This window comes from Archocentrus centrarchus, chromosome 21, assembly GCF_007364275.1.
Source record: "Archocentrus centrarchus isolate MPI-CPG fArcCen1 chromosome 21, fArcCen1, whole genome shotgun sequence".
Lineage (NCBI taxonomy): Eukaryota > Metazoa > Chordata > Actinopteri > Cichliformes > Cichlidae > Archocentrus > Archocentrus centrarchus.
This window is the reverse complement of record NC_044366.1, coordinates 9,668,373-9,696,252: the sequence shown is the minus strand read 5'-3', so window position 1 is coordinate 9,696,252 and position 27,880 is coordinate 9,668,373. Positions and strand designations below refer to the sequence as shown.

General features: G+C 39.2%; 1 protein-coding gene across 1 annotated transcript; it reads left to right on the top strand.

Moving 5' to 3' along the window:
• The first annotated feature begins 182 nt into the window (after positions 1-182).
• On the top strand, positions 183-27,246 carry wnt10a (wingless-type MMTV integration site family, member 10a). Its single transcript, XM_030759060.1, has 4 exons — positions 183-654; positions 2,149-2,414; positions 8,073-8,446; positions 24,689-27,246. Exons 1-4 carry the CDS (start codon positions 593-595, stop codon positions 25,205-25,207), a joined length of 1,221 nt encoding a protein of 406 aa, XP_030614920.1. The 5' UTR covers positions 183-592; the 3' UTR covers positions 25,208-27,246.
• Positions 27,247-27,880: the final 634 nt, after the last annotated feature.

Here is a 27,880-nt window from a genome sequence, read left to right as displayed (position 1 = left end):
TCAGAGGGCGCAGGCTAAGTGTTTCGGGGTTTCTTTTTTATCTAGAAGGATCTCTATCCTGTTTTAACGAGGCACTTGACCTCCCTCGGCGCTCTCCTACTCCCCGAGTGACGCAAAAAAAAAGTGGGCTGGCGAAGCGCTAAGTGCAGTAGTTTAGAGGACTATCAGTGCGCACCGAAACATCACTACTCTAGCAGACTTCATTTAGAGCGCCTATATAGGTTCAGCCGTCTCTCTCGGATGTTATACCAAAGCAAAGACCTTGTTGGCGGAGATACCGGCATGAGAACGTTTGTGTTTGAGAGGCTAAACGCTGACTTTTGATCAGACTTGTAGCAACCCCCTTCATTCATTAAGTTGGGAGGTTGATGAAACTTTTTTTGAATGAGTATACCGCCGCTGGCTGGCGCATCTGGATTCAGGGAAGTCGGAGCTGTCAAGTCCAGCGCAAATTTTTTCAACCGGACTCACCTCTCTTGTATTTTTTCACCTTTTTAAAAAACTTTGTGGCGACACATTGGGATTTGGTTGAGTCAAACTCTTAATTTTTACAACTTTTTCCTGATTTTTTTTTTTATTGCAAGACGCAAAAATGGAACACTCAGTCCTCAGAATAACGTGCGTCTTGATGGTTATCTGTCTCTTGGATAAAAGGTGAGTGAAATTAATACGGAGTGTAGCACTTCTTACTAAAAATGAGGTCAAGCTGCTTGTATAATGCAATTAAAGCCCATCTTTCACTACTTCGTTTGACCCTTCTTCTTTTCATTTAAATCACATTATTTCCTACCAATAGAATATTGTGAATAGATGTTAGATTTATCCACGTAAAAGTTGTTTTTCATTCATTTCAGCAAATGTTAGGTCGCAAGTTGTTGTGTGCGCTTAATCTAACACAATGAACATAAAAAATGAAGTGTGAAAGTACTGTCCTCTTTTTAATGTCTCTTTATTCTATATTTTTTGTCATCTTAAACATTTTGCCCAGCGGTAAACATGTGCCTTTTTGTAAAGTTAGTTTTTGAACTTGCTCAATTTACTGTCAGAGCCGGAAACACAACAGGTAGCAACAGAAGTCTAACTGGAATTGCAAAGCCACAAAGACCAATGCCACCTTGACAGTGTAACATGCAAATGAATAACATGTAGTGGCAAGTTGTATTGTGTGTTTTTTTTTTTTTTCTAAATCAATCCAATTCTTGATTTGATTATTTGAAAAGCTCTGCAGAAGAGATTCTCTGCGTGTAAAAACTAACTCTTCCCTACACCTGGTTGTTTGCGTGTGCATTTAGGAGTGTGGTTGCGCTTGTATGTAGCTATATGCGTGTTTTTGCCTGTGCTTCTGGCTGCATGTGTGGTTGTGTGCTTTAGGCACACTCCGAGACACACAACCTGTGTTTTACTTGTAAAGATAAGGAAAAGAAATGCAGGACACCTTTCAGCACTTCAAGCCATCGTGAGCGCATCATGTGTTTTCCTTATTACTGCTGTTCCTAGTTGTCTGTGAAGCGAAGAGCTTTAAACGGCTGTCAGCTGAATTACTGCTGTTCACAAGATTGATCTGCAACAGAAGCTGAGACAATTGAGCGCAGAGACACACCTTACTGCTAATAACAATTTATGTGCTAAAGTATTTCCTCTGGTGATTTTATGTGGCAAGTAAGTATTTTTTTTTCAGTCTAAATTCATGTGTGCTATTATAAAAAAAATATTGTAAGTTAAATATGCATACATTTAAAGACTTAATGTTTTTCCTAGGTTCTTTTTATATTACATTTATCTGTATTTATGGAAAGAAATATGAATGATCATTAACTAAATCAATCTGAAAAGAAAAACATACAAAGAGATTAGAGAGTGCACTTCCCCTTCAAAAGTGCCAGCATCTGGAGATGTTTTTTATCAACACTACCACATAGTTTGTGTACTTCTGAGACTTTAAAGTAATGGACTAAACCACCAAGTCGTGGTGGGGTGGGGTGGAAACTGGGTGTTGAAGTGACACCAAAGGAACATTAACAGAAACCTTAGTAGTTCTAACTAGACAGCCTCCAGTGACTAACATTATTACCTAGAACACAAACAAAAGACTTGAGTTGTACATTTATCTTGTCAGTAACCTGACCTATACTTGCATGCTCCATGCAGGGTAGACTCCAATGAAATCTTGGGCCTGAAACTCCCCAACATCGACCCGATCCTGAATGCCAACACGGTGTGTCTGACACTGCCAGGTTTGACACGGCGCCAGCTGGAGGTGTGCATGCGTAACCCAGATGTAACGGCTTCAGCAATCCAGGGAATCCAGATTGCCATCCATGAGTGCCAACACCAGTTCAGAGGGCACCGCTGGAATTGTTCCAGCCTAGAGACTAGAAACAAAATACCCTATGACAGCATAGTCTTCAAAAGAGGTCAGTTTTGATGTATAACCTAATATGAGTTTACATTTCATTTTCTGCCAATCTTGTACACATTTTGCATCTCTTCCAAGAACAATATAAAAGTCACAAAATATGATTACATAAAATGTACCAAACACTACTGTCTGAAGGGTTAAATGAGTTTAAAAGCTACTAAAGTTTTAGGAGGCTATGAAGTTGAAATGTCACCACAGATTATTAGGCAAAAATTCGCTCTTCAAACAGACTGTGGTTTCCTCCTCAATTACACTTCAATGCAGCATCTTGAAAGGATAGTTTAAGAAAGATCAGCTGCCACAGAGATACATAAGCTCCTAAACAAGAGTTAACATAATTCTTCAAACAAGATTATAACAATAGATTTTTTCCCCCCATGGTTAACATTCCTCATTGCTATCTCAGAAACAAGTCCTCCAGATTATCAGGTTATCTCTAGTCCCTAGCAGACTGGTATCTACTTTCTAACCACCTTACTGTAGCTTCTCAATAACCCATTCAAAGAGCAGGTAACTTCAAAAGCAGTTAGTCACCTTCAGATTACCACGCTTCATGCATATCATTTTTCTTTGCCGCTTTGTAGTGCTTGCAGCTTTGCAAGTCAGCCACAAAGGATGAAAGAGGATCTTTCGAGTTGGGAAGCCTTCAGATGGTGTCATCCCAGGTTATTGACTGGAAAAGGCATCAGTTTCTTAGTAGCCTGAGCACCTGGATAGATACAACACACAATGTGGTTGGTAGTTTGAGTCTTGAGTTTAGCTGGCTTTTGATTTTACCTTCATCTTAGAACTTGCAGAAATTGGTTGAGAGCCCCAGTGTATGTTGCATTACCTTAGTTTAATGAGTGCTAAAGCTTTGAGTTTTTAAGCAAAATTTTTTAAACAAAAGTGTGGAAAACAGGCATCTTTTAATATTCTGAAGAGTGTTTCTTTGGGACACTAACATTGGATTGTTGATGACTTTGTCTATTATAAAGAAATCCTAAATATTGGAGATCGTTCTTGTGTTAAAAGTTGTAGAAGTAATTTATTCTATCTTTAACCACTTTGCAAAGTGACCAACCACCATAAAAATGGTTTGTAACCCTCACTGAGCACTATATCTTATCACTGCCATGCATCTAAAAAAAATCATCTTAACTTCAGTAAATGCTTTCTCATCTCTGGTCTTACTTTCACTCCTAACTGACTCATTGAAAAGCTGTTTGTCATTATTAGTAGAGGCAGTTGCTGGTTGTCTGGCATCCCTGGTTTGCCTCGGGTGCAGAAACTCCAAACCACTGACATAAACAACCTCTTTAAATCCTGTGATTCATCTGTTACATGTTGATACGATCCTCTCTACAGACGCTAAAAAATGGATACAAGTTTGACACACTGCAGCCATCGTTACGTGCAGTTACCGTAAGCAGGATAAGGCACGTTTTCATACATGGATTATACAGAATTGTGAAGATGTAGCTGCTCTTGAAACAAAACTAGAATACGCTCTTACACAAGGCTTATGTATACCAAACTGGCATTTTTTTTCCACATCGTATACTGTAGCAACAAGTTTATCTCAGTTTTAAAAGCTCAAAATCATTCAAATATAAAAAAATATTTCCAACCGAAAAACTTCCCCACTCAAATATGCTTGCAGGGCTTTCTCAAATCCTGCATGTGATCTTCTAAAAGGTTTTTGAATAGATTATCAGATGCGCTACATTTTAATATTAATTTTGTGTCTAATTTTATTACATCAGATAGTACTCCAATCCTCTCTGCTGATGGTTTCTTTTATGGACCCATGTTCATTGCCGTTTAGCTTGAATTAAAAACTAGGCTAAAGGGAGGGCCAGACAAGACAGAGACAGACAGAAATAGGAGAATTGTTCCCTTTCTTTCTGTGTCTTTCTATCTTTCTTTCGCCATCTCTTTCTCTGTCACTGTGTCTCTGTGTTTCCTCGCTGGGCTGCTCCTAATGCTTTTTCTTCCCTTGCCAGTGCAAGTGCTTGTGAATTTGCTCTCAGCACTTTCCCAACTCTCGGAGGCAAAAGCATAAACCTGTTTAGTCGGTTTCTGTAACACAAAGTGACAGTTTCCTTTGAATCTTTAATTCATTTTGCCACTTCCACTGCCATCAGTTCAGCCGGGCGTGCCACAGCCGGTGAATTATTTGTTAGATTGATTTGTTCCCAGTCTTCCGGGGGCTTGCGTTGCAGTGCCCAACTCAGAGCAGGTCAAGAACTAAAACAGGCTTTCTAAGTATGAGGATGTGCTTGAGTGCCATCCTTCTCCCTTCTCCCACTCAGTGTGGGTCCAGGTGGTAGGGTAGAGTAGGAGGGAGGGGGCTGATTGTTAGTCACAGAGTCAAATTATATATCGTTAGTACAATTTTGATGTGTGTGCATTCATTAATGGCGCATATTCAAATTTATAATTGCTCTTGTTCAAATTTAAACTGTTAAGGAAGCTGCTATATGTAATTGTATATCAGTGGATCACTGATAAGAGTTAGAGGAGACTGAGAACAGAGATTAAAGGATTGTGGATATTGGATGTGAAAATTGATGATTGCTCAATATCAGCAGTTTGCTCACAAGGTGTATATGGTTTGGTTTTACTCCCGCTGGCAGCATGCAGAGATGCTATACTATTAGCTTCCTTGCTTTCTAAAAATCAACATGCCTCTGCTTAACAGCTTTATACAAGAAAGACAACACTTCAAGAACAATTGCCAAATAACCAAAGTAACTGGAGAAGTTACTTTGGTTAGCATTGCCATGTGGATAACTGCAGTCATCATTCGGAATGTGACAATATCCCAAAAACATCCTTTAAGTTTTAGAAACATGTACTTGCATAAGTATATCAAGGCTGTAGGATGCATCTTGCCCAGTGTATGAATTTCTCACAAACTCATGGTTACTGTGCAGCCGCTGACTATTCATGTGACAAGCCTTTGATATTCAAAAACAAATATGTCCAGCATACAACAACAAATGTGTCAAATCTTACCCCACATCTCACAAAAGTGAAATAATCAAGTTTTTATTTTAAAATATATTAATAAGGAAGTAACTTCAAACACTGCTAAAAGGGGCAGTTCCAGTTAATAGGGTTTTTATTATACTCCAACAAGCAGACTGAATCATTTCCCCTTCAAGCTCTGTGCTATAAACCCCTAAGTGGTTTCTTTTCATGTTTTCTTTACAAGTTTCCATTATAATTGTAGCTGTTTTCTAAAACAGACTGCCAGTGGGGTTGCTTTTGTAGAACCTGAGGATACCTTGACAGGCAGAAAGCTGAGATCTAACAACAAACACTGTAGAGGGCAGGAGTGCAAATGATTCTGTCACACTTTATCCTTCAGTATTCATGGATTCCACAATTAGACATGCATTTTTTTGTCACAAAAGTATATCAGCATGGGTAGGGTGAATGTCTATGTGTGTTTATATTTCCAGTGTAAGCGTGTAAATGAGTTTAAGGAACGTCTACTATAACATTGGTCTTATGATTTACAGGTCAGTTGTGGTAGTTGTGGTAGAGATACACTCATTACATACAGGGATGCATTTAACGCAGAAAGCAAAAGGAGTCACACGTCATACATGGATTTTACATGCACACAGTCATTCATCTGCCTCCTTTACATCGAGTAGTTCCTTTTGAGCCAATTTAAAATGATTACAAGGCGAAAGCTGCGGTATGGCATAATGAGCCTCTCTAACTTAAACATATGTACAGTTCATTTGGTGGTAAGTTGTCATCACAATAAATGAAATGACAACAAAAGTATGGCTACTAGTCAGCCAGAAAAAGTAAGTCAGACTAGTATTCATACAGGAATGATCAAGTTAACAGTTATCAAGTCAATTTTATTTACATAGCACATTTCAAAACAACAAAAGTTATCCCAAAGTCCTTTACAGGCACACTTATTTGCAATTCAGGTCTCCAAGAGCCCAATTACAAAACTCACAGAACTCACATAAACAGACAACATAGTAAATAAATAATTGAAAAAGTAGCAAGTAAGAAAATAAGAATAAAAATATGACTAAATTCTAACCATGGTTAAAAAAACAAAAAAAAAACAAAAATAAAAACAATGGTCAAAACAGTCAAATAAAAGAGCAATAGAAACCATTTACAGTTAGTGTGACCAAACCATGAGGGACCTCAGACTTGACTAAAAGCAACTGAAAATAGATACGCCTTTAGAGCTGATTTAAAATTGTCAGTTGTTGAACAGGTTCTTGTGTGGGAAGACAGACTATTCCAGAGCCTTGGAGCAATCGCAATATAGCCCAGTCGCCTTTAGTTTTTAGGCGAGAAGAAGTAACCGAGAAAAGTTGTCTGAATGAAGGCCTCAGTGACTGGAGTTAAAAGATCTGTAATATGTTGTGGAGCTAATCCATGGAAGGCTTTAAAAAATAATAATAAAATTATAAAATCTATTCAAAACCTCACAGGTAGCCAGTGCAGCTGAGCTAAATCAGGAGTGATGTGCTGTCTTTTCTTTGTACCAGGTAAGAGTCGAGCAGCTGCATTTTGAACCATTTGCAAATGAGGGCAATCCTGTGTACAGGGAATTACAGTAGTTCACCTGAGAGGTGATATTTGCATGGATAACTGTCCCTAAGTACTTTAGAAATAAAACTGTCTTTAATTAATAATGGCTCTTGGTTGGTAAGGAAGGAAGGAAGGAATTATCCATAAAAACAACAAGGTTTTTAAGTACAATTGGGCAAAAGATCTATGGGAGGGGGTCACGGGAAGGAGTCACAGCCCCATTTAGTCACAGTGTGTGAGTACCCGGTGAGTACTCTGATGGGAGTGGTGGGGGTCTGTTCACGTTCAGCTGGTCTACTGAGACAAAGTGCGCAAGTTTTTGGAACACTTAATTGCTATTGTCCCAGATGTTTCCTTTTGTTTTATGAGTCTTGGTCCGTGTACATATAAGCATGTAAAAAAAACTTTCTGTGTATTGTTTATGATGCCTGAAGGAAAGAGTACAATGTGCAGACGCATTAAGCTATCTCTAAAGTCAAAAGATTGTCTTAAACTGAGTGTTATGGTAAGGAAACCTTGAATATGTAAATAATGTGTCCAGCACTTTTACAAGTTTAATGAGAGGGGAAAAAATAGACCTATTTGGTATTTATTTTGTGGTTTTGATTAAAAATAGAAAATATTCAATAAAAATGTACAACAAATAACACATTCAAGTGGAATCTTAGCCATACAAATGTCAAATGGGATAATTTTTCTGTCCTCCTTTTACCCAGTAATTTTCTCATTTCACCTGATATAATACTGATACTGATGCATTCTGCTTGCAAGTTACTCAAAAATCTTAAACTTCATCTTAAAGTTTAAGAAATTCTTCTTAAAGTAAAACACTTTAGTGCATAGTCATCAAGTCAGTTTTTGTAAGAAATGCATCTGATTCTTATTTCACTTTATAAAAAAAAAAAAAAACTGCTTAGCAGTAAAACACTGAGCACCATTAGAGAGCATAAATTCTATTGACCTCTGGGTGACTGCCACTTGAAGTGAAAACATCTTTCCATTTCCAAACCACTTCCTGTTGTTACACTTCTTATAATCTTTTACTTTCACATTAGTTTAAAGCAACATTACTATACTCTCCTTCTACCTACAGGTTTTCGAGAGAGTGCCTTTGCGTATGCCATTGCAGCAGCAGGAGTGGTGCATGCAGTGGCCAATGCCTGCTCTATGGGCAAACTGAAAGCATGCGGCTGTGACGAGAAGCGACGTGGGGATGAGGAGGCTTTCCGTATCAAACTCCACCGCTTGCAACTTGAGGCCATCCACCGAGGGAAGGGTATGGTACATGGTGTTATGGAGCACTTCCCAGCTGACCTGCCAGGGCCCCAAGACTCCTGGGAGTGGGGCGGCTGCAGCCCCGACGTGGATTTCGGAGAGAAGTTCTCGCGGGATTTCCTGGATGCCCGTGAGACCTACAAGGACATCCATGCTCGTATGAGGCTGCATAATAATAGAGTTGGGAGACAGGTGAGTGAAAATTGAACTGAAGCCCCATTATCAAAAAGTCAATCAATGTTTGAGGTTTGATGTTAGTATTCACTTGCAACTTGCATGCCCCAAACAGTATCATCCACTGTTCAGAGGAAGCCTTTGTCTTTACTTTCCCAGTGGAGAGCAAGAAGTGTTTGGTTAAGGGTTATCCAGTAGGACGTCCCACACTGTAAACCCAGATTTTGATTCCACTTAAAAATATTGAGTTCATTTTACTTAAAATTGCCTAGAATGTGAACATTACTAGTCAATGCTGAGTAGACTGTACTTTTTGATGGTCTATCTTATTGTAATCATGTGTTTGAGTTCAAACAACTTAATATCATCTAGTTTTGCACCTGCTAAAAATCTAGTATATACTAGTTTAAACAGACTGGATTAATGCGCAGCTGCATGTTGGCACGATGGTTAGCAGTGCTACCTCACAGTTAGAATGCCATCTAGAAGGTCTGGGTTCAATTCCGGCTTGACCCAGGCCTCTTGCTGTTTGGAATAGTTGACATTTGGTGTTTTGTTTGGTTTTTGTTCACAACGCTCTCTCGTATAGTTTTTTTTATTGTTCCATGGACAAATGTTATTTGTAAATGTTAATGTACAGCATTCAGCAGGGCTGAGTTTTATCATGTTTATTTACCAAATTTAAACAGACACAGTTCAACACTGTTAAAAATATTTAATATAATTCCACCTTAGCCCAGGACTCTTGCTGTGTGGAGTTTGTATGTTCTCCCTGTGTCTGTATGGGTTTCCTCCCACAATCTGAAGACATGCAGTTACTGGGGTTAGGTTAATTGGTCTCTCTAAATTGCCCACAGGTGTGAATGGTTGTCTGTGTCAGCCCTGCAACAGGCTGGTGACCTGTACGGGGTGTACCCTGCATCTTACTGCCTTGTCAGCTGGGATAGGCTCCAGCCCCCACCCTCCCGTGACCATGAAAAGGATAGGGGAATTGATTGATCAAAAGACATTTTATTTTTTCATGAACTATAAAAGATAAGTTTGGTCAATTAGAACATACAGTTTAGTTCAACTGGAAATGGAGTAGTGCTTACTTAACAGGCTGAGTTAAATGAACTGTTTCATTACTTAAAAAATTTAAGGCAACGAGTTACCTTGGTTTTTTTAAGTAGATTCAACTTATCCGGGTTTACAGTGCAGTATTCTTCCTTTATGCTTTAAAACACATCTGTAAGGATTAAGTTTAATCTCAGTTGAAACCGCAATTTACAGCATATTGTGAAACTGATGAAAATAATTGAGTGACATTTAAGAACCCGTAAAAGTAGCACCAGCCTAAATAGTTCTGATGTATTTTCCTCTGTTAATTATTAGCAGATTGCTTAAAAAAAGAAAAACAATCTCTAAACGTAAAGGTTCGGTATGACGACTGTTTTAGTTTCTTGAGAGAAAAAAAATAGATGGACAGCTTTGTTTAAATGGTCGTCACATCCTGCTTGTCATGTTAATTAGTCTCACATCAGTCAGGATGTCAAAGAGAGTAATGGCCATCCAAAGCATAACACGTCATTGATTGTGTAGTCTGCACTGCACTGTCTTTGTTGTATTTATGACATAGCACAATACACCAAATGACAAGTATCTGTATTTTAGAAACTTTGTAACATTTTCAGCATTTTTCCTAGTTCTCAAACAATGGAATAGAAAGATGTAAATGACTGGTGATAAGCAGTGGCAATGTCCAGCACTGCGGGGGAACACAGACAAGAAGCAGTGTAAATTGTTCATTGTTCCCTGTTTCCTCCAGAGTAATTTGAGCCTGTATCTTTTGATCAGTTTACTTCTGGTTTCCTTGATTATCTAGACAAAACACAAATGTGGAGTGTGGAGTTAGCCGAACACAACAGCAGCTGGCCTCCCTGTAGTAGCGCACATGGTAGAAAGAGTAATAGAGGTGACATAACCTCTGGTCAATACTGTGGAAATAGGAGAGAACAGGAGTGGGGGCTGAAATGAAATGAGTAAGGAATTAGGGGTTCAAGGAGAGCGATTTATTTGTCTTTTAAGTACTATTTTGTTTTGTATGTAATTAGTATGATCAGTATGATTGGTTGTTTTTCATGTTAACAATACTTAAACATTTTGAGGTAGCAAACTGTCCTGTACACAGTGTTATTACCAACACACTCCAGGTTTAATCCTGTGTTGTTCTTTTCTGTCAGTCTGTTTAACAAGAAAAAGTCTCTCTTCTTGTGAGTTGTGGCTTTGAGTTCTAATAATATATATTAAAAAGAGTGAAATAATGCACTTTAAAAAGTAGCTGTTGCAGTGTCATATTTATAATACTGTCAGCTTTCTCGGGTGCTCTTGCTTGTACTGAGTGGCAACCTTGCTCAGAGATTTTGGTCCATACTGAGATGATAGCATCACACAATTGCTACAGATTTTTCAGCTACACATCCATGATGGTCATCCTTTATTCCACCACATCCCAAAGGTGCCCTATCGTATTGATATGTGGTGACTTTGAGTACAGTGAACTCACTGTCATGTTCAGGAAATCAGCTTGAGATGGTTTGAGCTTTGTGATATGGTGCACTATCCTGCTGGAAGTAGAAGTCAGAAGATGAGTACTCTGGTTAAAAAGGGATGCACAATATTACTCAGATAGGTTTTAGCATTTAAACAATGCTAATTTGGCACCAAGGAAATTATCACCTACATCATTACACCACCAGCAGTCTGAACCACTGAAACAAAGCAGAATGGGTCAATGCTTTTATGTTGTTTACATGAAATTCTGACCCTACATTTGAATGTCACAGCTGAAATCAAGACTGAGACTGGGCAATGTTTTTCTAGTCTTCTGTTGTCCAGTTTGGTGAGCCCACGTGAACTGTGGCCTCGGTTTCCTGTTCTTAGCTTACATGAGTAGCAGCTGGTGTGGTCTTCTGCTGTTGTAACCCATCTACTTCAAGGCTTAAGGTGTTCTGTGCTCAGAGATGCTCTTCTGCATACCTTGGTTGTAACAAGCAGTTATTTGAGTTACTGTTACTTTCTATCGACTTGAAGCAGTCTGGCCATTCTCCTCTGACTTCTGGCCTCAGCAAGGGATTTTTAGCCAGAGAACTGCTCACCACTGGATATTTTCTCTTTTTCAGACCATTCTCTGTAAACTCTAGTGATAGTTCTGTGGAAAACTCCCAGTAAAGCAGCAGCTGAAGTACTCAGACGAGCCCATCTGGCACCAGCAACCATGCTGTGTTCAAAATCTCTTAAATCACCTTTTTTCCCCATTCTATTGTGAACTTCAGCAAGTTGTCTTGACCATGTCTATGTGCCTAAATCCACTGAGTTGTTGCCATGTGATTGGCTGATAAAATATTGTGTTAACAAGCAGTTCATCCGATGGACCCAAGAAAGTGGCTGGAGAGTGTACTTTATATTTAAAAATCCCAGACTCTTCATCCCGCTTGCTCCCTTCCATTGCACCATACATATACGCACACAGGTTAGTTAGCTAGCAGAGATAATTCAGTAACTAGTAAACTTCTCATACATATTGCATGTTTGACTTGCTAGCTCAACGTACTGTAACAACAACTGATGGAAACATTAGTGGATCATTAATGTTTCCATCCGTTGTTGCTAGGAAACTTAATAATATATCGCCATTTCAACTTCATTTCAGCTAGGACATGTGTGTACATTATTAAGCCATTTTGTAATGGATTTGTAACTCTGAAAATTAATAATGTTTTGCTAAAAGATATGTAAGTAATTGCAGGGAGTAGAAACACATTATTTGTTGGTGCAAATAAGTCCGTCAACTATCTGTAAAGCTAGCTAAAGATTTCAATTTTGAGCAACAGCTAGAAGAGCAGCATATATGAAACATAAAATGAAGCCCATATCTTTGTGAATCTTGGTGGTGTAGTCCTTGAGTTACCAATTTAAATACAGTTAACAGCTGAAATAAACAGCAGGTTTCACTTTGGCATGTGGAGATGGTCATATATCATTATCACCAATTTTAGTTGACTTTAGTTAATACCTTTTTACAGAGGTATAATGACACAGATACCAATTATCTTATTAGTCTGATATTAAAGTGTTACCTTAGTATACTTTTGGCATAACCTAAATTATACTGTGGATGTGACACAAGACCTCATTATATAATTACCAGCTGGCAAAAGTCTGGCAAAGATGAGTGAAAAACTATAGACTTGCTAAGAATCACAGTCAATCATAGAAATAGTCAAATTTATTTTGGCTGTGCTTTTTAGCACCCACGTTTCTTAGCATCTACAAGAATGTTTGTTAAAAAAAAACAACAACAACAACAACAACAATACAAACAAGTTTATCAACCACACTTTCATCTTGCAGGTGACTTGTTCAGTGGAAACGTAGAAAACCTCAACAATAGCTCAGTGAAAAGTAACCTATAACTGGCACTATACTGTTTTAATTTAATTTACAGTTTGGTGTTTAAAGGAGGATATTTTGAAATTCTAGTTGCTGGTTCTGAGTGTGCATTATACATAATAATGCAAAGTATTTTTGTTGAAAAATTATTGTTATTAGCAGCTTGGGTCAAATGACATCTAGTGCGTCAGACCTTTCTTTTTTGACACAAGCCTTATGGCCCCTGATGGTCTTTTACCACTGGCATATCTGGTAGATCTGGTCATCCATAACTGAAAACAAAACAAACTCTTAGCTAGAATGGAATGAGTTTTTTCTGAAATTGCAAAATGGGCTCAGTGGATAATTATTAAGCCTATTTATGGCTAATAGGCTTAAACGTAGTATGCATATACTGTACCAGTACCACACCAGCTACAGGGAGCTTCTCAAAGGGTCTGACTAACTTGTTAAGTTGTGATAACTGCTTAGATAAGTATAACATACAGAGGCCATCCCTTGCTGGAAAAAAGTTAGGATCAGAGAGAAAGGGAAACCAAAAAAAGGAGGTGGAGCAGAGTGTAAGGCTAGAAAAAAGACAGGGAGGAACAGAGGACAAATTTATGAGTCATCACAAAGGTGTTACTGTGAAATACTGATAGGTGCAATAAAACCCTTGCAACACACACACACACAAACACACACACACACACACACACACACACACACACACACACACACACACACACACACACACACACACACACACACACACACATTTGCACAGACCCTAGAATCAAACATAAAATGCTGACAGGTGGGGCCTCAAAATAATGGCTACCCTTCTCTGTGTGTCTTCTTCTCCCACCTACCCACCATCACCACTTCACCTCCCTCCACCCCACGCCCCCTGTCCAACTCCCCCTCTTTCAGAGAAGTAGTCTTCTTGCAGAGGAATGCGGTGGTTTTTTAGCGGGGTGTGCATGTCGCCTCATGCCCACCCCAAGGTTCTCACGACGTCCCGTCTTGTTTTTAGCCCTAATTAGTGGCTGCTGGCAGTTTGGAAACAGATGTTTAAAACCCTGCAAAAGATTTTAGACTTCAAACACCAGGGCGGAAAGTAGAAAGAGATTCGCCCTTCCTTCCCTCCCCTCTTCCCCCTCTCCTACGCTGCCTCCTCCAACCTCTCTGCAGCAGGCTTTGCTGCAGAAATAATACTGCGCACTTAGGGGAACAAGAAATATCACTATATCATTAACACCTTACATATGTGCACAAGCTTCACCTTCTGCTTGATTATACTTAAAATCATCACTAATTTAATTAGAGTAAGATTTGATGTTTCGCAAAAAAAAAAAAAGCCATTTAATAGTTATTACAGACAGATTCTCTCCAGTCCCTCAAGCACAATTCTTCCCTTCGTTTATTCTTTTGTTTATTTCCAGTCAACCTAGTAGTTATAAGAGTCATTGTGAAAGGCTGGGCTACGTGTTTTAAGAGTTTATGACATGGAAACCATCATCCTAAAGTAAATTTCTTGGCAAAGTCGGAGCGTTCTTATCAATCATTTAAACAGCACACCTCAAAACAAATGCTTGGCACGCTTTCTTGTGTTCTTGTTGCAGAGCTTAGAGCCATTTCAAGGTTCTGTTGAATCCTGCCTGTTCATTAGGCAGGTGGTGACAATGCTGGCTATGTAACAGTCTGCTGTGTTTCTGGCAAGCATCTTCTGGTAATTATAATTTACCATCAGGGCTTGACTTCAGGGGAGTAAGACGAGATGGTGAGTTGCTTTTCTCAGAGTAAACTATACTGTTCAACTCCTCTTCAACCCCTTTTCAAATATGTACAATTGACAACTCACAGTTAAACATTTGTAAACATTTGAACATTTGCCCTGACTAAATCATAATAAAGTTATGCTCATGATAGCACTTGTGTCTGGCATTTTATGGACTTTTTTTAATGGTGATCTTCAAAAGGTGCGTAAGTGAGCTTGAATCAAGTGCAGCACAGTATGACAGGATGCGACATCGCAGTTTCTGCTTTGAAGTAACTTGCAGGGCATCTTCATCAACTATATTTGTAAGCGTGTTGGGTTATGATAGGATAAATAGGTACAGTATGTTTGTAAGAGGGACTTAAGCCAAATCCTTCAGATAAGATGGGATTGGACAAAAATTGGAAATGGCTTAGCAAAGATGGTGCAATATACTGAAGAGGTAGGGAGTTTTGGCATCTACCCACACATCCTTTACAAGCATTGTTAAACCAAGAGTGGGAGGGCATGGAGAAGTGTATTGTATTGTTAAGTAACACTGGCAAAAAAAAAAAAAACAGCATGTAATTAGATTCAATAAGCCAGTGTTCAGTATTATTTTTTTGGTGTTGATATTTCCAGGCAATTAAAGATTTACAGTGTGAATGTCAAGGCATGACATTCCTTCAACAGGACACTGAATAACCTGTAAGATTTATTAAAATCACGATTAAGTCATCACAAATCTGAGCCACAACCCTTCTAGTTCCATCTTTACCAGCAAAATCAGGACTCTTACATCTCTTCATGGCTAATATAACCCTTGAGCGATGACAATCTGTTCTTTGGAGGCCGTGTATGTTAATGGACTCAGAAACCACACAAAACCAAAGTGTGTGCGATCAAAATAGAAAGATTAGTCCTGTGCTCCTCAGAGGCCATATCATCAGTGGCAGGCAGGGCATTCCTGAGTCCTGACAGTACAAACGCAGAGTATTTGATCTGACCTAACACACACTTCATGGCACGTACACATAAGTGCAGACACAGACACACACAGAAGTATACAAGGAGGCAAATGCTTCATAGTTAAAGGTCAACAGGTGGAAGTGCTTATGCTGGTAATAACATTTTATTAGAGTCTCTAAATGAGAGTTGTGGACATGGTCTGCAATTAACAGCGAGTAAATGCTATACACACACAGACACAAACTCACACACAGTACAGTACAGTTCTCTGTGTGGTGCAGATATGCATTTGCTCCGTAAAAGCATGTCACTGCGCTCGCATGTTTGCGTGTGTGTTTGTCTGCATGCGCTTAACTGTTCTTTTGAAGCGAGGCGTTTGATTTGTTTAAAGTGATGTCTGGGTTTAATGTGTTGCTGTGGGATTTGTTTGTGTGCTTTGATATCGCTTCGGCTTGCTGCTCGGCTTTAAAAGTCCTTTAGTAGGTTTTCTTTGAACTGACAAACACAAGGCAGCATGCAGACTAGTCTGCTGTTTATCCGCTTAAATGGGTCGATGGTGGGACACACAGACGTTAGATAGGATTTTCCCAAATACAGTTGGTGGTGATGAAACAGGGAATGATTAAATTCAAAGCCCGCGACAAAACATATCTCTGAACTAGTCTATAAGATGAATTTACTGTGTTGTTATCATATTGTAGAACGTGTTGTTTTTTGTTGTAGATGAACAGTGATGAAAAGTTGAAATAATCTTATGTAAACAGTATAAAGATAGAAACAAGTTACATGCACAGACACACTAAGACAATCTGATTTTGGCCTTTCTTGTCTGTGTCAAGCTGCAGTTCTTTCCTTGTGCTGCAAGTTATCATCAATTGTCTTATTACAACTGAGTCAGTACTGACTCAGTACTGACTGAGAATGATAATACTGGTTTAACATTAGGCTAAAAGGAGTGTGGTAATACTTTCACCTTTTGCATACTGCAATCGTGGATAACAGTGTGTCATGGCAGGGCTGCTACAGGCAAGTGTATGCAAGAAATGGAAAAATGCCTCATTAACTTTGTATGCTCCAGCCAAAAAAAAAAAAAAAAAAAAAAATCACTCAATTATTAGTATTAACAGGCATTTTCTTTTAGCACAAAGCAAAGAAAAATTAACCATTTAATATGTAACAATAATAATAATAATAATAATAATAATAATAATAATGGACTTGCAAGTTGTTCAGGATGTACCCCCCCCCCCCCCCCCCCCCCCCCCCAAATTCATGGACATGAATGGATAAAAATAATAATAAGGTCACATCATGTAATCGCTGCATGTTAGTGCCCTCTGTCCTCTTTCCTGTAAAGACGTAAAGTGCCAAAAATACTCTTTTGCATTCTTTTACCTAATTAATGCACTCTGACCCATGCTTTCATAATAAGCCTCTGATCTTTACTTTACCTCATCCACCCGTCCTCATTCCACAGTAGTCTGCTGGTACTTTTCCCTGGTGTACTGTATTATGTAGCCTACGGTCCTGGTCTGCCACCAACATGTCGTATTTGATCTCTGTCTGGGGTTGTTTTATAGATGCCTGTCTATGCTCTAGCCAATTAAAACTTTCCAGATGTTTGTTCCTAACTGTGGTCCACCATGGACTTTGAAGAAGTTACATCTCTAGTGTATGTGCTGGGTAAACCAAAGTATTAGTCATGAAATAGCATATATTAATACATTTCCACTCCAATAACCAATGCTCTGAAAAGATAATATTTAATGCAGATAATTATTCTTCATCAGGTGTTTTACAAGGATTTAAGACCCAAGAATGCAATGAGCCACAAATTCAGGCCTCTTCTTTTTTCTCTACAAATCAGTAGCTGTTTTATTTGCTTAACATTTTGTTCTAGTTTAACTTTCCCAAACCCTGGCTGTAGGCCCTGATGAGTACCTGGACACATTAACATAGATCGCTGTAACAAAAGTGCTACTCAAGCTGTGTAAGAGCTACAATAAAGTGTCTGTATATATCCCATCTCACATCACCAAGATAATCAATGTTGACAGATTTTATACTACTGACCACAATCTAATCTTTATGGCTGATAGGCAGATGATTTGTGACAGCCCCCCTCCCCCCCCCCCCCCCCCCCCCCCACACACACACACACACACACACACTCTCACACTCTCACACTCATACACACTGTTTCTCTCTCAAACAGCCTTTGTGTATTAATCAGTGTTAGGGCTGCAAAGAGATAATCCTTTGTATCATCTCCTCCTCCTGTCAACCTCTTTTCCTCTCCCCTCCCTTCATCTCTGAATTACTGTACACCACCTGTCAGTCTGTCTTGCATTCCTTCCTCCACAGGCCATAAATGTCCTCAGGGTTAATTTTCAGGATCTAAAATTAGCTTTCTTTCCTGTTTTCACATATGCAACAATATATTTTCATTTTTAAAAAAAGCATTTAATCAACATTTAAGAAATAATCTCAGTTCAGAATAACATGCCTCAAAACAATATTTATTGACCATTTATGTCTGCTGTGCATGTCTCTTGCACATGTAGTGTAAAGCTGCTGGCAGAGATGACAACGTCAGTAACATATTTGGCATTCATATTAAATAAACAACTGGCAGTCAATGTTGATTTTTCTTTTTTTGTTTTCTTTCAGACAAGGGTTATGTGATTAGCATGACAAACCAGGTAAGGACAAATGGTAACTGGTAAGACCGACTCAGGCAGTGAATATGGGTGTCTGTGGCATCGTTTTGTTCCTGAGTGGTGTAAATGCTAGATGCAAATGGAGAAAAAGTTCTGCCTTTTAAAATGAAAATGTATTGGGTATCATCTAAACACATGTAGTTACATATATTTACATTTTTTACAGTTTTAGCTCAGCAAGTCTTCTATGTTGCCCAGAGTAATTGTCCGAAGGGGCAGATCAGTAGGAGGAACTGTAAGAAACCGAAAGGAAAAAATAACAACCTTTCATCTGGTCATTAATCAAAACAGCCTAATTCTTAGAGTCATCTAGATCTGGAAAAGTACAGTCAATATGCTGATAAATGAAGAAGGACAGGGGAAGTTCATTATGTTATTTTAGACTGGCGTCATTTATAAATGGAATAAGTCAACAAGTGAATGTTGTTGAGTTTTTATTTTGTTTGTTGTCTGTCATTACTTCATTCATGAAAAAGAGAGATTATCTCTCAGAGTAAAACTACCAGCAATTAATAAAATACAAAAAAGTATATTGCATTATCAACTTAATGCTGTGTAAAAATCAATCAGTCTCATCCACTTGCACAAAATGTTCTTTACCAGTGCGCTTCTGTCAGATGGATCAGCACGGCACATGTCACACTGACAGGCCACTTCTGATACAGCAAGAGCAGACAGCTTCCCTATTTCATTTTACCTCTTAAGGTTCAGAATCATCTGCATGTCAAAAGAATATCTGACATTTCCCACACACATAAATCACTTTACACCAACAGTTATTTTCTTTTGTTGAGGTTTTAGGAGCTTGCCTTTGAGAACAGGGTGTGCACTATGCCTCATGTTTAAAGAATAAATACACCCTGAAAAAGAGCTCAGACATTATTCCTTTGATGCTGCATTGACAGATGTGTTAACATTTAAATGAAAGCTGTTTCCCTATTAATGGAACCAACTGTTGCAAGTTGCAGCAGTCTTTGTAAAATTGGACACCAAATATAGACATGTGTTGCAAATCTATCTGTCTGCGTTTGACAGAATCAATCAGATTTTTAGTACGCAGCCTTTTATATCAAAAAATCGAAAGCAAAACCAAAACCAACCCTACACTCTTAATATTGCTGCATCTATCCAATTTACCACTCGGAGTAGTTTGTAGGTTTGAAAAAAGCAGAAAACTTTTTGCCTAGACATCAGTGTGACAAGGATCAAAATGTGGCAGTTACAAAAACTACCACTAAATCAGTTGCAAATATATGTTTTTCTGTCTTTGTGTTTCGAAGGTTCACAAGTCAGTTTAAATCAGTTTAATTTATGTTGTCCTGTTCACCACAACAGTGATCTCAAGGCATCTTTTATTGGGAGGTAAAGAGTTAGAGAGGACCATGACTGTGATCCCATGGCCTATGGCTGGTGCATAAAACACTACAGCTGAGATCAGAATGAAGCTGAAGTGTGGTTGAAGAAATCACTGGCACATGGCTAGTGTGAAACCCTTCCAAGATGGTCTTTAGTTATGAATGCTAGGGTATGATAGACACTCTCTGGAGCTTGAAAAAGGCGACTGGACTTCTTTTTGTTTCTTGAAGACGTTTCACCTCTCATCCGAAAGGCTTCTTCAGTTCTCAACCAAATGGTGGAGAGACCCAGGTATTTAAACCCCTGTGGGCGTAGTCCCCTGGAGGTGGTTATGACCCTCTATTGATCATGTGCGTGATCAGTGTCTCCCATTGTAGCCAACCTTTACATGGAGGAAGTGGAAAGTAAAGCTCTTGGTTCTTTCAAAGGGATGGCACCTAGCCACTGGTACAGATATGTAGATGACACCTGGGTCAAAATCAAAACCCAAGAAGTAGAAGTCTTCACTCGTCACATTAACTCAGTGGATAAATACATACGTTTTACCAGGGAGGACACCAGAGATAACAAGTTACCATTCCTGGACTGTGCGGTGCTTATCGAGGAAGATGGAAGCCTCAACATTGAAGTTTACCGGAAGCCCACACACACAGACCAGTATCTCCTCTTTGACTCCCACCACCCTCTGGAACACAAACTTGGGGTGATCAGGACCCTACAACACCGTGCGGAAAGTGTTCCCTCTAAGGCAGAAGGGAAGCATAAGGAACACACACACATTGAGAAAGCCCTCAAAACATGCGGTTACCCCAACTGGGCCTTCATCAAATCAGCTAAGATGCACAGGAATGAAGGCCAAACACAAACTACAGAGAATGGGAAGGACAAGAGGAACAACATTGTCATCCCATATGTGTCAGGCTTGTCAGAGAAACTCAGAAGAATTTTCTCCAAGCATGACATCCCAGTATACTTCAAACCAAGTCACACCCTAAGACAAAAAACTGGTTCATCCCAAGGACAAACCCGCCAAACACAAGATCAGCGATGTAGTGTATGCTGTTCAGTGCAGTGAAGAGTGCTCGGACCTCTACATTGGTGAAACCAAACAGCCTCTTCACAAACGAATGGCACAACATAGAAGAGCCACTTCGACAGGACAAGATTCAGCAGTACATCTGCATCTGAAGGAAAAAGGGCACTCTTTTGAGGATGCCAATGTTCACATTTTGGACAGGGAAAACAGATGGTTTGAAAGAGGAGTGAAAGAAGCCATCTATGTCCACTGTGAACAACCATCATTGAACAGAGGAGGTGGATTACGTCACCAACTTTCCCCCGCTTACAGTGCTGTCCTGAGCTCCCTTCCCAGACGTCTCAACCCCCATTCACACCTTTGTTCCAGTGACCTCAATAGGCCACAGGAAACAATGGAGCGGAGACCTAAATTGGTTTCAACTGAAACCACTGATTAAATATGACCCACGCCCCCTTCACACCTGGGCACATGTGTTCACGCACATGATCAATAGAGGGTCATAACCACCTCCAGGGGACTACGCCCACAGGGGTTTAAATACCTGGGTCTCTCCACCATTTGGTTGAGAACTGAAGAAGCCTTTCGGATGAGAGGTGAAACGTCTTCAAGAAACAAAAAGAAGTCCAGTCGCCTTTTTCAAGCTCCAGAGACTACTATGACCTGGATGACTGAGAATCTACACAGACATATGATAGACACTGTTCACCAAATGGTTGCTTGCATTCCAGTCATGGATGTTTAAAAGAGACATTAACACTGTGCTTAGTGATGCGCACTTATTCAAAAGTTGTACATAAGCCTAGGAATCTCTGGCACATTTCTGAAGGGTTCCTCACCTTTTTGACTTGTCGAGCATGCGCATTATCAACCTTCCCCAGCTGAGGAGGCTGTGAGTGTTCCAAGATTTCCATCTGACAGGAAGACTTCCTGTCAGCTCCGTGCACACTTAAATCAAACCAAAACAAAACACCCATAAGAGAAAATTTTTAGAACAATGCAGCTACAAAATGTGTACGGGATCATTTTTTGGGTGTATCATGTCATGGGTGAGGAAGTTGTTGTGACATGGCTTGGCCACTATGCCAGCTCTCTGCGTGGATTTACTTTGTTGCACATTGTTTGGATATGGAAGCCAGAACTGCTGTGCAACTGACTGGAAAACATTTTGAAGATATCACAGCATGTATATCTCCAAATGCATTGTGTATCTCAAGAAAATGTTCTATGTTTATTTCGCTGCTCTGATAAATATGCTCTGATAGTTTCTTTTTTTTTTTTTTTTTAGAGGTGCTGCTGTTGTTCATAATCTGGTCTTCTCCTGCAACAACAGTTTCTCATATTTAGAAAGAAACTCTCTTTAAGCTGGTTGTTTTACTGTTCTTTGAAACCCCTGTCCTGCTGTGAATATACCATCAAACAGTAGCAATGTGGATGCAATTATGACTCCTAGGTCAGTTTGTCTCTTTAAGGTTTAAGTGGGTTGGAGCGTTTCATGATTACAGACTTTGCTGTGTGTTTAAGGCCAGCACGTTTGTGATTCTGGGGTTGCCTCTGGCCCCATGTAAAAACTGAGCCAGAAGTTACAGTCTGAACTCAGTGCAAGTGCTGTTTGAGCAATTATAGTGTTGTTTACCATAAAGTCTTACAGCGTCTAGTATCTCCTCACCACTGATCACAGTTTCTTTAAACTTTCCTGTCAACACTCCCAATAACAGTGTAACTATGTTTATACAAAAAGCACACTTCTAAGTCACTTTCTGTTATTGTAACACATTATGAACATACAATGATAGACAAGGTGAAAATATTTTGCATTCTTTTGCATAATTGTTATAATACATTGTGTAAATCATTTTAAAGTGTAGTATCCATGCTTCTAACATTTCATTTTCTCAACTTAAAAGGCTCATTACTGACAAGTTTGAGTGACTAAAAAAAAAACATATTTCCAGACATAAACATGTATTTATAAATGCTATAAATTTCCCAGAAAGTTAAGATTTCACAGTTTTAAATGGATGCATCACATCCCATGCTCCAAAGGTTTTGTGACATGACCTGATTACTGGTTACTTCATCCCATTACTCTTTGTTTTTTTCGATTACTGATCACCTTAGTTTTGAACTTTGTCTCTGTAGCAAACAGAATAATTTTCATTTTGCGTGCATTTCACATGTTCATCATGGACATATGAGTCACACCTTTATTTGGAATTGTTAGCTCAAGTGGGAAACCCAAATGCACAGCATGAAAGAGCATGCTGCTCCCCCAAAACATTACAATTACCTCTGAATAAACAGAGAAGAGCAAAGAGACAAGAAAAATGTTACCTTTTTTTTTTTTTTTTTTTTGATAAGGCTTATAGTTATGGCTGGATCAGGTGACCCTGAACCATCCCTTAGTTATGCTGCAATAGGCCTAGGCTGCTGGGGGGGTTCCTATGATGCATTCACCTCTTTTAATCATTATTATTATTATTAATCTCTGGCTGTCTTCCATTGTCCTCTGTCTCCCTTCAGCCCCAACCGGTCGCGGCAGATGATTGCCGATCCCTGAGCCTGGTTCTGCTCGAGGTTTCTTCCTGTTAAAAGGGAGTTTTTCCTTTCCACTATCACCAAGTGCTGCTCACAGGGGTTTGTTTTGACTGTTGGGTTTTTTCTGTAATTATTGTAGGGTCTTTACCTTACAATATAAAGCACCTTGAGGCAACTGTTTGTTGTGATTTGGCACTATATAAATAAAATTGAATTGAATTGAATGGAATCCATCCTAATTGGCTGGATTTTAGTAGGCAACAGGATTGTAACACTTAAAAAGCACAATAAGAGTTTCTCCCTCCTGTTTTTTTCCTCTGTACTTTGGCTGCTGTTTTGTCTCTGTAACAGATGAAATGCTAGATGGTTTTACCAAATCTACAACCAAAGAGAGTTTAACAATAGCAAAACCAAAAGAACATCAGATTTTTTTTTTTTACCTTGTACACAGAAGTATGAATACATACACTTACCACACACTCAAACACCTTTTCTGAAACCATGTATTGACTTTTGTCTGATTCTGCATGAAGTGATCAAGTGTGGGTGAAGTTCAAGTTTTTTATGTGTGTGAGAGAATAATCACCCTTATTGCTAGCACATGTGTAGAGTGCCTTTAATTGTGCAAATGTCCAGCCTGCCCCAGTGTGTTGATAGGGGTGGCAGCAGTATCATCTGTCAGTACTCTGGGTGGCCTGGTGTTCCTGTTGGTAATTGGATCTTAAAGTTTAGGACTGGTGATGACTGATAAACACACACACACACACACACACACGCACACACACACACACACACACACACAACTGAGATGGACAGAGGCTATGCCATGTATGATATATATGTATGCAGGTCCTGCACCGTTTGCTCTATTAGGATATTTTGTGTTTGTTTATGTGCATGGAGTAGTACAGTGTTTTCATATACTATGTCAGGGCCTACAGTGAGTGGTTCAGTGAACAGATCTAGTTGCTAATGTCCATGCAGTTCAATTGGCCAGCCTTAAACTATTATAGTGAAAATATGTGAATGCTGTTATGCTTTGATGCCTAATGTGCGGCTACATGTGGGTGATGCTTGGAGTCATTACCTGATGCCAAAAGATGAATAATGACACCACTATCTGTTTGGGTAATACCTGCATACTTGGGCGCTATTTGATATCAGCATGTTTAACAACATACTCAGTCAGACCACCTGGCTTTTTCAGTATGGAGCCAATGCTTCTTCAGGGATTTATCTTATTCATTATGCACTGGAACAGTACAGTAGCTTCCATAGAAGAACAAATAAAAAGAAGTGAAATAAAGTCAATACCTGTATATGTTAGCCTTAAAATGTGACTAGCAATCAGGAAAGTGGTAATCTCTGAATTTCTTTTTTCCCTTCTCTTTGTTCTCTCCCTCGCCTCTGCTTACTTCTTCACTCCATCCCACTCTCTCTCTTTTTGTCTGCCTTGTCTATGTTTTTCCCAGGTGGTGCTCGACCACATGAGAAGGAAATGCAAATGCCACGGGACATCAGGGAGCTGCCAGCTGAAAACCTGCTGGCAGGTCACTCCAGAATTCCGGGTGGTGGGTTCAATCCTCAAAGAGCGCTTCCACATTGCCACGCTTATCAAGGCTCATAACCGGAACACCGGACAGCTGGACCACTCCCATCACAACCACCACAACCATCATCACCATCATCCGCACAACCACCACAATCATCATCACCATCGGCGGCGGCCCAGTGTCAACGAACTAGTCTATTTTGAAAAGTCACCGGATTTTTGTGAGCGGGACCTTGGGTCGGATTCAGCCGGCACACAGGGCCGGATCTGCAACAAGACCAGCCCTGGCATGGACAACTGTGAGAGTCTGTGTTGTGGCAGGGGCCACAACATTCTGCAGCAGACACGAAGTGAACGTTGCAACTGCAAGTTTCACTGGTGCTGCTATGTGGTCTGCGAAGAGTGCAGGATAACAGAGTGGGTCAGTGTCTGTAAATGAAGAAACACACACCAAAAGGCTATATAGACAAAACACAGCAAAAGAGACATTTTTAAATCCAGAATATTACTTTGAAATGGGAATATGACCATAAGTTATGTACCCCATTCTTTTTTGCGGTGGACTGCAGTTTTTCTTTGCAGAAAAGATGTGCAAGGACAGAGAGTGAAGCAGTTGAGCCAGCAGAAAGATAGAAGTGTATGTTGGTAAAGAGTGTGCACATGCAGCATATGTGAAAAGGTGCCACAACTCAAAGACCTTGGATGTATACTGCCTTCATCTTGAGGACAAAGAACATAGTAATATAAAGACAAGAATCTTAAATAAATTAAATATATTTTGACTGGCACAGAGCTGCATGAGAGTCAAGTGAGCAAAGAGGAAGTTTAAAGTAAGTAGTAGATTGCAAGCAGACAGAAAATAGAATTTCTTCTTTGCAGGAGAAATATAAGATCTGCATGAAACATAAAATCAAGTATATTTTTGAAACAGATCACACACCAAAAAGTTGTCCCTTGAGCCTCAATTACCAGTACCGTCATTTAGAATATACCTTGCCTTGTATCTACTCGATGCAGAGGCAAATGTCAGGACTCATAATGCACACAGTTTGACATAGCACTACATATCTGGAGCATTGAAGGATTTTGTACCTTGTTCAAGGACAGTTCATAATTTTCCATATTTATTTATAGCAGCTATCATGTTGCACATAAGAATACATCAAGCGATTGTCTGGCTCAACTGAAAGTCAGTATTAATATCCCTGCCAACACTGATGACATTTTTTTGAAAGCAATCAAACAGTTTATTAAAAAAAAAAAAAAAGAGGTAGCGTGAATTCTATAATTGAGTCTCAGGACAGACTTGTCTATTCAAATTACAATGCTGCATTAATGGCCAAACATTTGGTAAGAAATAATGATCTCTATAGAAAGATTACAGTAAAGATGAATTTTGAGCGGCGGAAGTTCAAGGGCCAAAAGTCTGATCTGAAACTGATTGTTGGCGCTGATTCGAAATATCATATTCTTGCAACCAAAATGCTTCCTTTTCTTTAATGGTGGCCACTGAGATAAATGTTTCCACAAATAAGCTTCAGACAGAGTAAAAACAAGCACCACTTCTATACACTATAAGATTCATTTCAACATCACTGTTTGACAACCATTGAGGCACAAACTTGTACTGGTGTATTCAGAAATCCTTTAAAATATAGTACAAATGTCTGGTCCAGATTTACGTCATCCAAAATGTGTGGTCTGTGTTGTGTGTGGTACGCAATGTAAGAGGACTGTCAGAGTGCACAGTAAACCTTGATTTAAGGAGAACAGTTTTCATCGTCAACATGATATGACCAGCACTGTAAATAAAAATTAATAATGCTGCACCAAATCATCAACAATTTTTAAAGTGCCTCAGGAAACTGAGTGCGCACAAACACGCTCCAGTTCCTCACAGTCTAAACATCCAAAACTCATCAGTCAAAGTGTTTCCTGTTTTGTGATGCAATGTAATGTGTGCAACACTGTAAGCTTTGTGTAATATATCTACACTCACCTACTTCACACTTCTTTGATGTGTACTACAGGGATATTCTGAGGTCAACTTCAAACTATATAAAAAGAATATTGATATGGTTTTCTGCCTATGCACATTTATAAGATCATATTTGGTTTCAAGAAACCGGTATGAGTAAGGCTCCTTATCAGACAGTGTAATTTATTTCAAGCAAATATATTTCTGTGTTGAAAGCAGAGAAAAAAAAATCTGGGATTATGTTTCCAGTGTAACTGTTTATTTTGATTCTGATAAGTAGTTTGCACATACTGAACTGTGTCCAGGAAAACTCTGGGAAGATATCAGCAATATGCATTTGTTCATGTCATAAATGTATGTACGTATTTTTTATGTTTTAATATGGTTATTATCTAAGTTATTTTATTTTTGTGGATAACTTAATATTTGTAAGACAATAAAGACAGACGATAATAATGCAAGAAGCTTTAATGTGATAAATAATAAAGAACCTGAAAACAGCGGACTTGGGAAAAGAAACATGTCATGTTTATTATTTCATGAACCAGCTGCCGTCTGCATACTAATGATGATGGATTCTTTACTTAATTAGTGTTATAGTATATTAGGGGTCAGGAGTTAATTCATTTTCATCAGTTTCAGCTCCCTGAAAAGTAGATATTCCCTCTGATATTTTATTCTGTGAGGTTAACAAACAGCTTTGAGTTTCACCACTTCAGTTTACACCAGGCAAATCAGACAAATACACTGAGGACAATAGTATCAGGCCACAGCGCTTAATTGGAATTTAGGTGTTTTCAGTCCCATTGCACATGTGTATAAGCTCAAGCAACTAGCCATGCAGTCTGCCTCAATAATCGTTTGTGAAAGAATACATTATACTAATAAACTCACTGAAATCGAGCGTTACTGTAATGTGATGCCACCGTTGCAACAAGTCAGTTTGTAGGATTTCTTCCCCCTCAATATTCCATGATCAACTGTAACTGGTATTATTGCAAAATGGATGCATTTAGGAATTACAGCAACTCAGCCACAAAGTGGCAGACCATGTAAAGTTACTGAGCAGAGTGTGATGAGGGGCATAGTGTGTAAAAGCTGCTAACTCAGTAACTGCAGCGTTCCAAACCTCCT